The following is a 15,221-nucleotide window of genomic DNA, read 5'->3' as shown; positions in this document are numbered from 1 at the left end:
CAGATAAGAACCATTTGGCCCATCTAGTCTGGGTTTTGTTTGGCTGTTACCCCTTGCTTTGTTTGCTGAAAAAATTATTAAAATGGAAAATCTGCCAAAAAGTGAAAGGGATTCTGTCACCAAGTTTTAGGCTATAGAGCTACGGACATGCACGGCTAGATCGCCGCTAGCATGTCCGCAATATACCGGTCCTATAGGGCTGTGTGCTTTTATTTTCTTTAAAAAAGGATTTTAGAGATATGTAAATTAGTCTTGTAAGGTGACCAAGGGGCTGTACGAACCTTCCTGGTGCTCAGCCACGCCCGCCTGTGAAGGAGCCCAGCACCGCCTGCGTCCTCCGAATCTCCTCCTTTCGTCATCGATAGATAGCTGTAATCTCGCGATGCGCAGTTCCTTTCCTGAGGCTGATGCCAGCACAGGGAAGGAACACTATACCGGCACTGCGCATGCGCGAGATTATGGCTAACAGTGACGAAAGGAGGAGATTCGGAGGACATAGGGGGTGCTGGGCTCCTTCACAGGCGGGCGTGGTTTTATGTGAATCGACTTCGGATGTTTCATCTGAAGTCTATTCGCTCATCCCTAATCACCATAGTCTGACCCCTGTAACTTTTTTTTTGTTATGTTTACTAGCTGTGTGAGGGCTCATTTCTGTGTCATGATCTGTAGTTTTTATGTATACCATTTTGGCGTGTGTATGACTTTTGATCACTTTTTATTCATTCTTTTTTGGGAGCTGAAGTGACAGGAAAAAAAAATTAAGAATCAGACATTTAGATTTTTTTTTTTTCTGTTACGCCATTCGCTGTATGTAATAAATATCTTTATATTTTATTAGGACGGGTGTTTACGGACGCGCCAATGCTCATAATATTTAGTTTTTTATTGTTTTTGTATTTTTTTTATTCTAGTGACGGGGTTTTTTTTTTTTTTTTTAAAGTGACTATACAAGATGCAACCTAATGATTTCATGTTATTCTATAATTCATATATATGCATTAGAGAATACAGGATTCAGTATATTCCAATGCAGTGCTGCACTGGAATATATTAGTAATCGGCCTTTAAAGGGAACCTGTCACCTCCCAAAACCATCCCAAGCCGCCAGCAGTGTGTTTCTGATGATGCCTTTCTTCCTGAAGGCAGATGCAGCAAAAGTACTGAAAACTTTGTTTTATCCCCTGCCCGGCGCGCTTCTCCACACAGGCTTTAGCTCAAGGGGCAGCGGCCTCCTTGCTTTAAGTCACAGTAACCACGCCCCCTTCCCTGTGACTGACAGCCGGCAGTTTGGCTGGCTTTGCCGAACTCTCTGTATAAGCGCTGTCAGTCACAGCGAAGGGGGCATGGTTACTGTGACTTAAAGCAAGGAGGCCGCTGCCCCCTTGACCTAAAGCCTGTGTGGAGAAGTGCCCGCCGGGCAGGGGATAAAACAACGTTTTCTGAGCTTTAGCCGCATCGGCCTTCAGGAAGAAAATTATCGTCGGAAACACGCTGCTGGCTACTGTCAGGTACTGCTGGCGTTTTGGGAGGTGACAGGTTCCCTTTAACCCCAAAAATGTATAAGATGTGATAAAGTCACACACTCCAGAATGGTATCAATAAAAACTACAGATCGATCCACAAAAAATGGGCCCAAACCGCTCCGTAGACATAGCGATAAAACAAGTTATAGGGGTCAGAGTATCAAAACACAAGAAAAACTACATAAATGTGGCATCATTGTAATTGTACTGACCCCGGGGAATGAAGGGCACGGGTTAGTTTTACCGTATAGGAAACGCTGTAGAGACAAAACCCGTAAAGTTGTGTGCGTGTTTTTTTTCCAGTTCCACCAGATTTGGAATTTTTCTTCCGCTTTGTGCTGTCTGCCATATTAAACGGTGGAATTAGAAAGTACAATTTATCCTGCAAAAAACAAGCTCTCGTACGGCTACGTGAATGGACAAAATACATTGTGCGGTCTGCATCCGTATGTGCGCTCACACAAAAGACCGCAAAATACATACGGTTGTGTGCAAGAGGCCTGAGGGTATGTTCACAATGTTGCAGAATCACTGCAGATTATGCTGCCAATGTTGCACGGGGTGAAATCCACAGCATAAATTGGCACGCTGCAGATTAAGGGCTCATGCACATGACGCGGTCCGCAAAACACAAATACCCGCCATGTGTGTTCTGCATTTTGCGGAACCAAACATCTGGTCCCTAATAGAGTTCTATCCTTGATCCTAATGCGGACATGTTGTATTTGTTTGCAGATGCCATGGAACGGACATACGGATGCATCTTTTGGGTCCACATCTCACAGATCGGATGCAAAGATTACGTTTGTGTGAATGAGCCCTTAGGGCAGACACTCATTCACTTTGCTGGTCACCACTGCAGCATGTAACGCACCCTAACCCTAAGCCATGTTCACACACGAGGGTATATTGTGCAGTCAGGGCTTCTGCCGTTGTGATGTGGCGCACAGAGCCTGCGACTTCCCCCACTGCCGGCGGCCGCACAGACGTGATTGTGTAATAGAAACTGGGAGGGAATCCAGAGAAACGAAAGTGAAGTCCTGGGAGAAGAGGCTGCAGCTGCACCCGGACTCCTCCGCCAGACCTGGAAGAAGAGGCTGCACCCGGTCTCCTCCGCCAGACCCGGGAGAGGCTGCGGCTGCACCCGGACTCCTCCGCCAGACCCGGGAGAGACTGCACCCGGACTCCTCCGCCAGACCCGGGAGAGGCTGCACCCGGACTCCTCAGCCATGTCCCCGCCGAACACCTGCGCCTTCTGCCAGGCGGCAAAGGAGAATGAAGTGACCGGAGAGATGCAGAGGACTCCGGACGGGACGATAGTGGCGCACTACAACTGCATGGTGAGCACAGGGCGCAGGGGCTGCGTGTGCGGTAACTGACAGGTTAATGGCCCGGTGTGAATTGTAGGCCGCCTCACATTACCGCAAGCCCCAGTGTATTGGGGTAAGAGTCACACCAGTTCCCAGGCACGGGCAGTCACGCAGCTGTGGTGTGTACAGGGCTCTATAGACGGAGGGCACTATACAGGAAAACGCAGCATGCAGCGGTTTACCGTCCAGCGCTATTTGACACCAGGCGCCCTGCCGACACCTGGCTACACCTGCTGGAAGAGGTGACAGGGCTCCTCCGGCCCGAAGCCGCCGCCTCCACTCCCGGGTGCACCCAGGGCGCATGCGCAGTCAGGATTGCAGCTCTTGTGCTCAGAGCCTAGACCTGTCAATCAAGGGGGGGGGGGGGGGGGGTGCAGTATTTTCAGCAGAGGGGCCAGCTCTTCGGTGCTCCAGAAGGCTGATTTCCAATACCTGTGGCACTCACCTCATCAACTTGATCGCGCAGCTGGTATCCTCTTCTTTCTTCAGGACCTGCGATGATGTCATTGCCCCCACCACGGGGTGAGCTCGGTGACGTCATCGCAGGTCCTGAAGAAAGAAGAGGATACCAGGCTGCGCGATCAAATACATGAGGGGATTTTTAAAAAATTATTTTTAACCCCTCCAGCCCTATTTTATTTACCATTAAGTCTTAAGAATGCTATTATTTTCCGTTATAACCGTCTTAGTAAAAAAGTGAAGTTCGGGTCCCCATTGACTTTAATGGGGTCTGGGTTGGTGTTCGGGTACCGAACCCTAACTTTGACCTGAAGTGTATTGCTGTCACGGCTAGGGCAGCACTACAGCCCGCCCATCACAGCCAGTGACGTCACCGAGCACACTGCCGGGTGAAGCCTCTGCCCGGCAGTGTGTGATTGTAAATTAAAGAGCCATTGCCCTGCGTGATTTAGCGCAGGGTAAAGGAGAGCATCGGAGCATTTCATGCTGCCGAGGTGAAAATCTGGGAGCTGAACCCGGACAACCCCTTTAACCGCCTCCGGACCGCCTAACGCAGATGTGCGGTCCGGAGGCGGCAGCCCTGCGCACGACGACGCATATACGCGTCATCTCGCGAGGGCCGGGATTTCCTGTGAACGCACGCGCGCTCACAGGAACGGAAGGTAAGAGACAGGATCTACAGCCTGCCAGCGGCGATCGTTCGCTGGCAGGCTGTAGATGCGATTTTTTTAACCCCTAACAGGTATATTAGACGCTGTTTTGATAACAGCGTCTAATATACCTGCTACCTGGTCCTCTGGTGGTCCCTTTTGTTAGGATCGACCACCAGAGGACACAGGTAGGTCAGTAAAGTCGCACCCAAACACTACACTACACCCCCCCCCCCGTCACTTATTAACCCTTTATGAACCCCTGATCACGCATGATCACCCCATATAAACTCCCTGATCACCCCCCTGTCATTGATCACCCCCCTGTAAGGCTCCATTCAGACGTCCGCATGTGTTTTGCGGATCCGATCCATGGATCCATGGATCCGTAAAAATCATACGGACGTCTGAATGGAGCCTTACCAGGGGGGTGATCAATGACAGGGGGGTGATCCGGGAGTCTATATGGGTCATTGATCACCCCCCTGTCATTGATCACCCCCCCCCCCCTGTAAGGCTCCATTCAGACATTTTTTTGGCCCAAGTTAGCGGAAATTTTTTGTTTGTTTTTTTGTTTTTTCTTACTAAGTCTCATATTCCACTAACTTGTGTCAAAAAATTAAATCTCACATGAACTCACCATACCCCTCACGGAATCCAAATGCGTAAACATTTTTAGACATTTATTGTAATGACCGGTGTCACGCACAGGGAGGAAAACAGGGAAAGCCCTGCCTAAGGGAGAGGGAAAGGTGGTGACCCCTAACTCACCTTGCGGCTGGCACCTGACTGCCCTGACGTCCCTAGACGGATTCCTCACCCGTGCGGCGATCACGTGCCTAAACCCTGGCTTTCCCTGAAATGAGCCCTAGATAGTGAACGGGCCGGTGGGATCGCTAGTCCTCACCACTGCACTAAGAGGGAAACACCAGGGAGAGGACAGACAAACACAGACAAACACAAACACCCAGGTGGACGACAACAACTGTCCACAAAGGTCCAACAGGGATCCGGAGGGTAGCGTTCTGAAACAACCATCCGAGAACGCAGCAACACAGCTCCAGTGGGTCAGGATAGATGTCCAGGCAGGAAGCTCTATCTCTGGCAACCAGAGAAGTGTGAGAGAGGAATATAAGGAGGTTTGGGAGTGCTGGACAAGGAACAGCTGAGGAGAAGGAGCTACGGATCCCTGAGTGAGCCAAAAGGGTTTGCAAAGCAAACCCAGAAAGCTACCATAAGGAAAACAGCCCTATCTTAAATAGAGCATGCAGCCAACCGCTGCGACTTCCTGACCCCGGGTATAACGGAGTCAGGCGTGGTTCTCGATACCCTCGTGACATTTATATTCCAGACTTCTTCTCACGCTTTAGGGCCCCTAAAAAGCCAGGGCAGTATAAATACCCCACATGTGACCCCATTTCGGAAAGAAGACACCCCAAGGTATTCCGTGAGGGGCATATTGAGTCCATAAAAGATTGAAATTTTTGTCCTAAGTTAGCGGAAAGTGAGACTTTGTGAGAAAAAAACAAAAAAAATCAATATCCGCTAACTTATGCAAAAAAAAATAAAAAATTTCTATGAACTCGCCAGGCCCCTCATTAAATACCTCGGGGTGTCTTCTTTCCAAAGTGGGGTCACATGTGGGGTATTTATACTGCCCTGGCTTTTTAGGGGCCCGAAAGTGTGAGAAGAAGTCTGGGATCCAAATGTCTAAAAATGCCCTCCTAAAAGGAATTTGGGCACCTTTGCGCATCTAGGCTGCAAAAAAGTGTGACACATCTGGTATCGCCGTACTCAGGAGAAGTTGGGCAATGTGTTTTAGGGTGTCATTTTACATATACCCATGCTGGGTGAGATAAATATCTTGGTCAAATGCCAACTTTGTATAAAAAAATTGGAAAAGTTGTCTTTTGCCAAGATATTTCTCTCACCCAGCATGGGTATATGTAAAATGACACCCCAAAACACATTCCCCAACTTCTCCTGAGTACGGCGATACCAGATGTGTGACACTTTTTTGCAGCCAAGGTGGGCAAAGGGGCACATATTCCAAAGTGCACCTTTCGGATTTCACCGGTCATTTTTTACACATTTTGATTGCAAAGATCTTCTCACACATTTGGGCCCCTAAATTGCCAGGGCAGTATAACTTCCCCACAAGTGACCCCATTTTGGAAAGAAGACACCCCAAGGTATTCCGTGAGGGGCATGGCGAGTTTCTAGAATTTTTTATTTTTTGTCACAAGTTTTTTGTAAGAAAAAAATAAAAATAAAAAATCATCATCATTTTCCGCTAACTTGTGACAAAAAATAAAAAGTTCTATGAACTCACTATGCCCATCAGCGAATACCTTAAGGTGTCTACTTTCCGAAATGGGGTCATTTGTGGGGTTTTTCTACTGTTTGGGCATTGTAGAACCTCAGGAAACATGACAGGTGCTCAGAAAGTCAGAGCTGCTTCAAAAAGCAGAAATTCACATTTTTGTACCATAGTTTGTAAACGCTATAACTTTTACCCAAACCATTTTTTTTTTGCCCAAACATTTTTTTTTATCAAAGACATGTAGAACTATAAATTTAGCGAAAAATTTATATATGGATGTCGTTTTTTTTGCAAAATTTTACAGCTAAAAAGTGAAAAATGTCATTTTTTTGCAAAAAAATCGTTACATTTCGATTAATAACAATAAAAGTAAAAATGTCAGCAGCAATAAAATACCACCAAATGAAAGCTCTATTAGTGAGAAGAAAAGGAGGTAAAATTCATTTGGGTGGTAAGTTGCATGACCGAGCGATAAACGGTGAAAGTAGTGTAGTGCCGAAGTGTAAAAAGTGCTCTGGTCATGAAGGGGGTTTCAGCTAGCGGGGCTGAAGTGGTTAAAGGAAATGTGTCAGCAAAATGTTATCTGCCCGTTAACACCAAATAGTAACACATCTCCTGGTCCTCTGATCAGGTTTTTTCTGATTGTAAATTTCTGTATTTTATTTCCTAAACATGATTATGGGGGCGGCCATCTTGCTTGATCTGTTCTTAAAGGGGTTCTCCGGCCTAAAACTTTTTTTTTGCTAAAAATAACTAACCGGTGGAGGAAAGAGTATTACTAGTATACTTACCTTCCACAGTGCAGCTGTTCTTGCGATCTGGATCTTGGTCACGTGGTCCCTCTAGCCATCTTTTCTCTTTTTCCAGACGAAGTCCGTCTCCCTGTCTTCCGGTCCACTCTTCCTTTCTCTAGCAGGAGACGGTTCGTCACTAATGACGTCACTGCCTCCTGCTGGGGAAAGCTCCGCCCGGCCGCCTACACAGCGCACTAGGCTGAATGCTAGTGCGCATGCGCAGTACCGCCGTCTGTATCGTACAGGCTTCTATGTGAAGCCTGTATTGACTCCTGCACAGCGCAATGTAAGCACAAGGGGGCGCTGGATGGCACGAGGGGGCACAGGATGGCACAAGGGGCGCTGGATGGCACAAGAGGGGCATTGTGGATGTCACTGTCATTGGGGCACTATGGATGACACTGTTATGGGGGGATCTGTGGATCACACTGTTATGGGGGAATCTGTGAATGACGCTGTTATGGGGGATCTGTGGACGTCCCTGTTATGGGGGCACTGTGGACGTCCCTGTTATGGGGGCACTGTGGACGTCCCTGTTATGGGGGCACTGTGGACGCGATGGGGCACTGTGGACGTCCCTGTTATGGGGGCACTGTGGACGTCCCTGTTATGGGGGCACTGTGGACGTCCCTGTTATGGGGGCACTGTGGATGTCACTGTTATGGGGGCACTGTGGACGTCCCTGTTATGGGCGCTCAGTATAAGTTATAGGGCTCGTGCACAGAACTGTATCTGTTTTGCGGTCTGCAAGTCGTGGATCCACTAAATGTGGTTACTGTCCGTGTGGGATTCACATTTTTTTTTGCAGTCCCATTGAGTTCTATGGGTTTTAGATCTGCATTATGAAGACCAGAATAGGACATGTTCTGTCTTTCGCAGAACTGACATACGGATGTGGAAAGCACAGAGACGTCATCAGCGTGTTTCTTACATCCGTATGTCAGTTCCAGTAAAAACAGAACATGTCCTATCCTGGTCCTCAAAATGAGCACCTCAAATCCATCGAACTCAATGGGACTGCAAAAATGTGGATCGCAAAATGGATACGGTCGTATGCATAAGGGTTTAGATACACAGCTCAGCAGGCAGGATCATACAAAATGGGATTAGATACACATTTTAGCAATGTCAGTGATGGGATTCGATACACCGCTCTGCAGGCTGTATCACACAGGATAGGATTAGATACACCGCTCTGCAGGCTGTATCACACAGGGTAGGATTAGATACAGATGTGATTGGATATGATGTGTTTATCACACTCTGGAGATGGTGAGGGCAGAGCCTGTGGACGGTCAGTGATGGGATTTAGACACTGGTTGAGAAGTAGATTCACATCTCTGTGCAGGAAGATGGACACAGGAGTTGTAGTGAGAGTAGCAGCTGCAGGCAGAGCAGTGTGGTGGGGGCGTGTCCTGCGTGTGACTCATCTCTGCGCAGTGCAGCCAGGCTTGTGTATCTATAAAGTTATGTATTCAACAAAACAAGACGGGGAGAAAGTAAACAGATCTGCCAGGACAATGTGATGTCTTCTAGGGGGGAAGGAAAGCTCAGACTTGATAAACAGGTATTGGGAGCATATGTATGGATGGTGAGGGGTGTTAGGAGCATATAAAAATAATTTAGATTTTTAACCACTTCAACCCCCCTAGCTGAAACCCCCTTAATGACCATGCCGCTTTTTACACTTCTGCACTACACTACTTTCACCGTTTATTGCTCGGTCATGCAACTTACCACCCAAATGAATTTTACCTCCTCGGATCCGATCCATGGATGCAAAAAAATTAAATTTTTCACTTTCAGTTGTAAAATTTTGCAAAAAAAACAACATCCATATATAAATTTTTCGCTAAATTTATTGTTCTACATGCCTTTGATAAAAAAAAATGTTTGGGTAAAAAAAAAAATGGTTTGGGTAAAAGTTATAGCGTTTACAAACTATGGTACAATGTGAATTTCCACTTTTTGAAGCAGCTCTGACTTTCTGAGCACCTGTCATGTTTCCTGAGGTTCTACAATGCCCAGACAGTAGAAAACCCCCACAAATGACCCTATTTCGGAAAGTAGACACCCTAAGGTATTCGCTGATGGGCATAGTGAGTTCATAGAACTTTTTATTTTTTGTCACAAGTTAGTGGAAAATGATGAATTTCTTTTATTTTTTCTATTTCCTTACAAAGTCTCATATTCCACTAACTTGTGACAAAAAATAAAAACTTCCATGAACTCACTATGCCCATCATGAAAAACCTTGGGGTGTCTTCTTTCCAAAATGGGGTCACTTGTGGGGTAGTTATACTGCCCTGGCATTTTAGGGGCCCAAATGCGTGCAAAGTAGTTTGAAATCAAAATCTGTAAAAAATGGCCAGGGCAGTATAAATACCCTACATGTGACCCCATTTTGGAAAGAAGACACCCCAAGGTATTCAATGAGGGGCATGGCGAGTTCGGCACAAGTTAGCGGAAATTGATTATTTTTTTTTTTTTCTCACAAAGTCTCCCTTTCCGCTAACTTGGGACAAAAATTTCAATCTTTCATGGACTCAATATGCCCCTCACCGAATACCTTGGGGTGTCTTCTTTCCGAAATGGGGTCACATGTGGGGTATTTATACTGCCCTGGCATTTTAGGGGGCCCTAAAGTGTGAGAAGAAGTCTGGAATCTAAATGTCTAAAAAATTTTACGCATTTGGATTCCGTGAGGGGTATGGTGAGATTTTATTTTTTGACACAAGTTAGTGGAATATGAGACTTTGTAAGAAAAAACAAAAAACAAAAAACAAAAAAAATAATCAATTTCCGCTAACTTGTGCCCAAAAAATGTCTGAATGGAGCCTTACAGGGGGGTGATCAATGACAGGGGGGTGATCAGGGAGTCTATATGGGGTGATCACCCCCCGGTCATTGATCACCCCCCTGTAAGGCTCCATTCAGACGTCCGTATGTGTTTTGCAGATCCGATCCATGGATGCGTGGATCCGCAAAACACATACGGATCTCTGAATGGAGCCTTACAGGGGGGTGATCAATGACAGGGAAGTGATCAGGGAGTCTATATGGGCTGATCACCCCCCTGTCACTGTTCACCTGCCTGTAAGGCTCCATTCAGACGTCCGTATGTGTTTTGCGGATCCGATCCATGGATGCGTGGATCAGTAAAACACATACGGACATCTGAATGGAGCCTTACAGGGGGGTGATCAATGACAGGGGGGTGATAAGGGAGTCTATATGGGGTGATCAGGGGTTCATAAGGGGTTAATAAGTGACAGGGGGGGGTAGTGTAGTGGTGTTTGGTGCTACTTTACTGAGCTACCTGTGTCCTCTGTTGGTCGATCCAAGCAAAAGGGACCACCAGAGGACCAAGTAGCGGGTATATTAGATGCTGTTATCAAAACAGCGTCTAATATACCTGTTAGGGGTTAAAAAAATCGCATCTACAGCCTGCCAGCGAACGATCGCCGCTGGCAGGCTGTAGATCCTGTCTCTTACCTTGCGATTCTGTGAACGCGCGCGCCTGTGTGCGCACGTTCACAGGATGTCTCGCCTCTCGCGAGATGACGCACGGATGCGTCCAGGAGGAATGAATCCCAGGACACATCCGTGCGTTACATGGTCCGGAGGCGGTTAACCTCTTCCAGACACAGGGCGTACCGGTACGTCCTGTGTATTTCTGATCACCACTGCAAGCGGGCGGTGATCAGAACAAGGTGCCTATACAGAAGTATTGGAATGCATTGTAAAGGATTAGACCCCAAAAAGTTGAAGTCCCAAAGTGGGACAAAAAATAAAGGGAAAAAATTAAGTCCCCCCCCCAAAAAATGAAGAGTTTCAAGTAAAAATTAACAAAAACGTCATTTTCCCCAAATAAAGAAAAAAAAACTTGGTAAAAAATAAGGAAAAGTTGACATATTAGGTATCGCCGCGTCCGTATCGACTGGCTCTATAAAAATATCACATGACCTAACCCCTCAAAAGAACACCGTAAAAAATAAAAACTGTGCTAAATAAACCATTTCACCTTACATCACAAAAAGTGTAATAGCAAGCGATCAAAAAGTCATATGCACCCCAAAATAGTGCCAATCAAACCGTCATATCATTCCGCAAAAAATGAGACCCTACCTAAGATAATCTCCCAAAAACTGAAAAAACTATGGCTCTCAGAATATGGAGACACTAAAACATGATTTATTTTTTTTGTTTCAAAAATATAATTGTGTAAAACTTACATAAATAAAATAAAAAGTATACATATTAGGTTTTTCCGTGTCCGTAATAACTTGCTCTATAAAAATATCACATAACATAACCCCTCAGGTGAATACCGTAAAAAAATAAATATAAAAACGGTGTAAAAAAAGACATTTTTTTATCACCTTGCATCACAAAAAGTGTAATAGCAAGCGATCAAAAAGTCATATGCACCCCAAAATAGTGCCAATCAAACCGTCATCTCATCCCGCAAAAATCATACCCTACCCAAGATAATCGCCCAAAAACTGAAAAAACTATGGCTTTCAGACTATGGAAACACTAAAACATGATTTTTTTTGTTTAAAAAATGAAATCATACATAAATAAAAAAGTATACATATTAGGTATCGCTGTGTCCGTGACAACCTGGTCTATAAAAATACCACATGATCTAACCTGTCAGATAAATGTTGTAAATAACAAAAAATAAAAACGGTGCCAAAACAGCTATTTCTTGTTACCTTGCCTCACAAAAAGTGTAATATAGAGCAACCAAAAATCATATGTACCCTAAAATAGTACCAACAAAACTGCCACCCTATCCTGTAGTTTCTAAAATGGGGTCACTTTTTGGGAGTTTCTACTCTAGGGGTGCATCAGGGGGGCTTCAAATGGGACATGTTGTCAAAAAAACAGTCCAGCAAAATCTGCCTTCCAAAAACCGTATGGCATTCCTTTCCTTCTGCGCCCTGCCGTGTGACCCCATCTAAGAAACTACACCCCTCAAGGTATTCAAAACTGATGACTAACTTTGTTAACCCTTTAGGTGTTCCACAAGAGTTATTTGCAAATGGAGATTAAATTTCAGAATTAAAATTGTTTGGCAGATTTTCCATTTTAATAAAAAAAATTCCAGTAACAAAGCAAGGGTTAACAGCCAAACAAATCTCTATATTTATTGCCCTGATTCTGTAGTTTACAGAAATGCCCCATATGTGGTCGTAAAACTGCTGTATGACCAAACAGCAAGGCGTACAAGGAAAGGAACGCCATATGGTTTCTGGAAGGTAGATTTTGATGGCCTTTTTATTTGACACCATGTCCCATTTGAAGAACCCCTGATGCACCCCTAGAGTAAAACCCCCCAAAAATTGACCCCATTTTGGAAACTACCGTATAAGGTGGCAGTTTTGTTGGTACTATTTTAGGGTAAATATGATTTTTGGTTGCTATGTATTTCACTTTTTATGAGGCAAACTAACAAAAAATAGAAATTCTGAAATTTCATCTCCATTTGCCATTAACTCTTGTGGAACACCTAAAGGGTTAACAAAGTTTGTAAAATCAGTTTTGAATACCTTGAGGGGTGTAGTTTCTTAGAGTACTTTCACACTTGCGTTTTCTTTTCCGGCATAGAGTTCCGTCACAGGGGCTCTATACCGGAAAAGAACTGATCGGGCATATCCCCATGCATTCTGAATGGAGAGTAATCCGTTCAGTTTGCATCAGGATGTCTTCAGTTCAGTCGTTTTGACTGATCAGGCAAAAGAGAAAACCGTAGCATGCTACGGTTTTCTCTCCGGCGAAAAAAACTGAAGACATGCCTGAACGCCGGATCCGGCATTTTTTCCCATAGGAATGTATTAGCGCCGGATCCGGCATTCAGAATACCGGGATGCCGGATCCGGCGTTCCGGTATGCGCATGCGCAGATCGGTAAAAATGAGAAAAATGTACAAGACGGATCCGTCGGTCCGCATGACAAGCGGAGAGACGGATCCGTCCTTGCAATGCATTTGTGAGACGGATCCGCATCCGGATCCGTCTCACAAATGCTTTCAGTCAGCGGCAGATCGGCGGATCCGGCGGCCAGTTCCGACGACGGAACTGCCCGCCGGATCACACTGCCGCAAGTGTGAAAGTAGCCTTAAATGGGGTCACTTTGTGGAGTTTCTACTCTAGGGGTATATCAGGGGGGACTTCAAATGGGACATGAAAAGGCACAGCAGCCCGCGATGGGAGAGGGAGGGAGCCCCCTCCCTGTTAACCTCTTCCATACAGCGGTCCTTACGGACCGCGGCATGGAAGGGGTTAAACGGCTGACATCTGTGCCAGCACAGATGTCAGCCGTTTCAAGCAGAGTGTCATCAATGTGCTGACACTCTGCTAAAACCGCTCGGCCATCCTGAGAGAAAGGGCGGGCGGATGATCGCGCGCCTGCCCGCCCCCCTAGCACCGCCCCAGCACAAAGACGGCTGCAGGGGGGAGGGATAAACATAAAAAAAAGCATTTTGAAGTTTCTGATCCCCGCGGTCACTGATGCGGGGATCAGAAACTTCCCAAAGCGCAGCAAACCGCAGGTCTGAATTGGCCTGCGGTTTGCAGCGATCGCTGATACGGGGGGTCACAGGACCCCCCTCGGCATTGACCCAGGGTGCCTGCAGATTGATTTGGAGTTTCTACTCTAGGGGTATATCAGGGGGGACTTCAAATGGGACATGGTGTCAAAAAACCAGTCCAGCAAAAACTGCCTTAAAAAAACCATATGGCGTTCCTTTCTTTCTGCACCCTGCCGTGTGGCCATACAGCAGTTTACGACCACATATGGGGCATTTCTGTAAACTACAGAATCAGGACAATAAATATTGAGTTTTGTTTGGCTGTTAACCCTTGCTTTGTTACGGGAAAAAAATTGATTAAAATGGAAAATTTGCCAAAAAATATTTATATTTTTTATTATTTACAACATTCATCTGACAGGTTAGATCATGTGCTATTATTATAGAGCAGGTTCTTACAGACGCGGCGATACCTAATATGTATACTCATGTTTTAGTGTCTCCATAGTCTGAGAGCCATAGTTTTTTCAGTTTTTAGGCAATTGTTTCAGGTTGGGTATCATTTTTGCGGGATGAGATAACTGTTAGATTGGCACTATTTTGGGGTGCATATGACTTTCTGATCGCTTGCTATTACACTTTTTGTGATGTAAAGTAACCAAAAAAATAGCTTTTTTGACACTTTTTTTTTTTACAGTGTTCACCTGAGGAGTTAAGTCATGTGATATTTTTATAGAGCAGGTTCTTACGGACGTGGCAATACCTAATATGTATACTTTTTTTAAAATTTATTTAGGTTTTACACAATAATATCATTTTTGAAACAAAGAAAAAAAACATCTTTTAGTGTCTCCATAGTCTGAGAGCTATATATATATATATATATATATATATATATATATTAGGGCTGCACGATAAATCGAAAAAGTAATCGAATCGCGATAATCGGCAAATGCGATATGGCGATTTGGCCGACCGGAAAATGCCGCGATTATTTAAGGGGCCCTGCGCACATAACTGCCTTTTGCGTGTAAAGTGTTTTACTAGTGTGTGTGGGTGAAACAATCTCCTAACAGGTCCGACCTCTGTACTCACTCTGAATGCAATGCTCTGCAGCGAGCGGCAGCGAGGTGGCGGCCGGCGCGTGACTGACGTCACTTAGTAACGCTCCTCCCACTTCAGGAAGCAGGAGCGTTACTAAGTGACGTCAGGCGCCGGCCGGCCAGCTCGTGTAAAGTGTTTTACTAGTGTGTGTGTGTGTGTGTGTGGGGGTGAAACAATCTCTCCCCTAACAGGTCCGGCCTCTGTACTCACTCTGAATGCAATGCTCTGCAGCAAGCGGAAGCGAGGTGGCCGGCCGGCGCGTGACTGACGTCACTTAGTAACGTTCCTCCCACTTCAGGAAGCAGGAGCGTTACTAAGTGACGTCAGTCACGCGCCGGCCGGCCACCTCGCTGCCGCTCACTGCAGTGCATTGCATTCATAGTGAGTACAGAGGCCGGACCTGTTAGGAAAGAGAGTGTTTCACTCCCCCCCACACACACACTAGTAAAAACACTTTACA

At 45.7% G+C, this 15,221-nt stretch overlaps 1 protein-coding gene across 1 annotated transcript in view; it reads left to right on the top strand.

Moving 5' to 3' along the window:
- The first annotated feature begins 2,005 nt into the window (after nt 1-2,005).
- Nucleotides 2,006-15,221, top strand: part of LOC122931366 — an 88,820-nt gene continuing 75,604 nt past the window's right edge. Inside the window, exon 1 of the mRNA XM_044285436.1 lies at nt 2,006-2,863. Coding sequence (XP_044141371.1) covers nt 2,753-2,863 — 111 coding nt within the window. The 5' untranslated portion in view covers nt 2,006-2,752. The remainder of the gene's footprint in view (nt 2,864-15,221) is intronic.

This window comes from Bufo gargarizans, chromosome 3 (genome assembly GCF_014858855.1).
Source record: "Bufo gargarizans isolate SCDJY-AF-19 chromosome 3, ASM1485885v1, whole genome shotgun sequence".
In the NCBI taxonomy this organism is placed as follows: Eukaryota; Metazoa; Chordata; class Amphibia; order Anura; family Bufonidae; genus Bufo; species Bufo gargarizans.
Note: the sequence above shows the minus strand (reverse complement) of the source record. Positions and strands in the feature narration are given on the sequence as shown.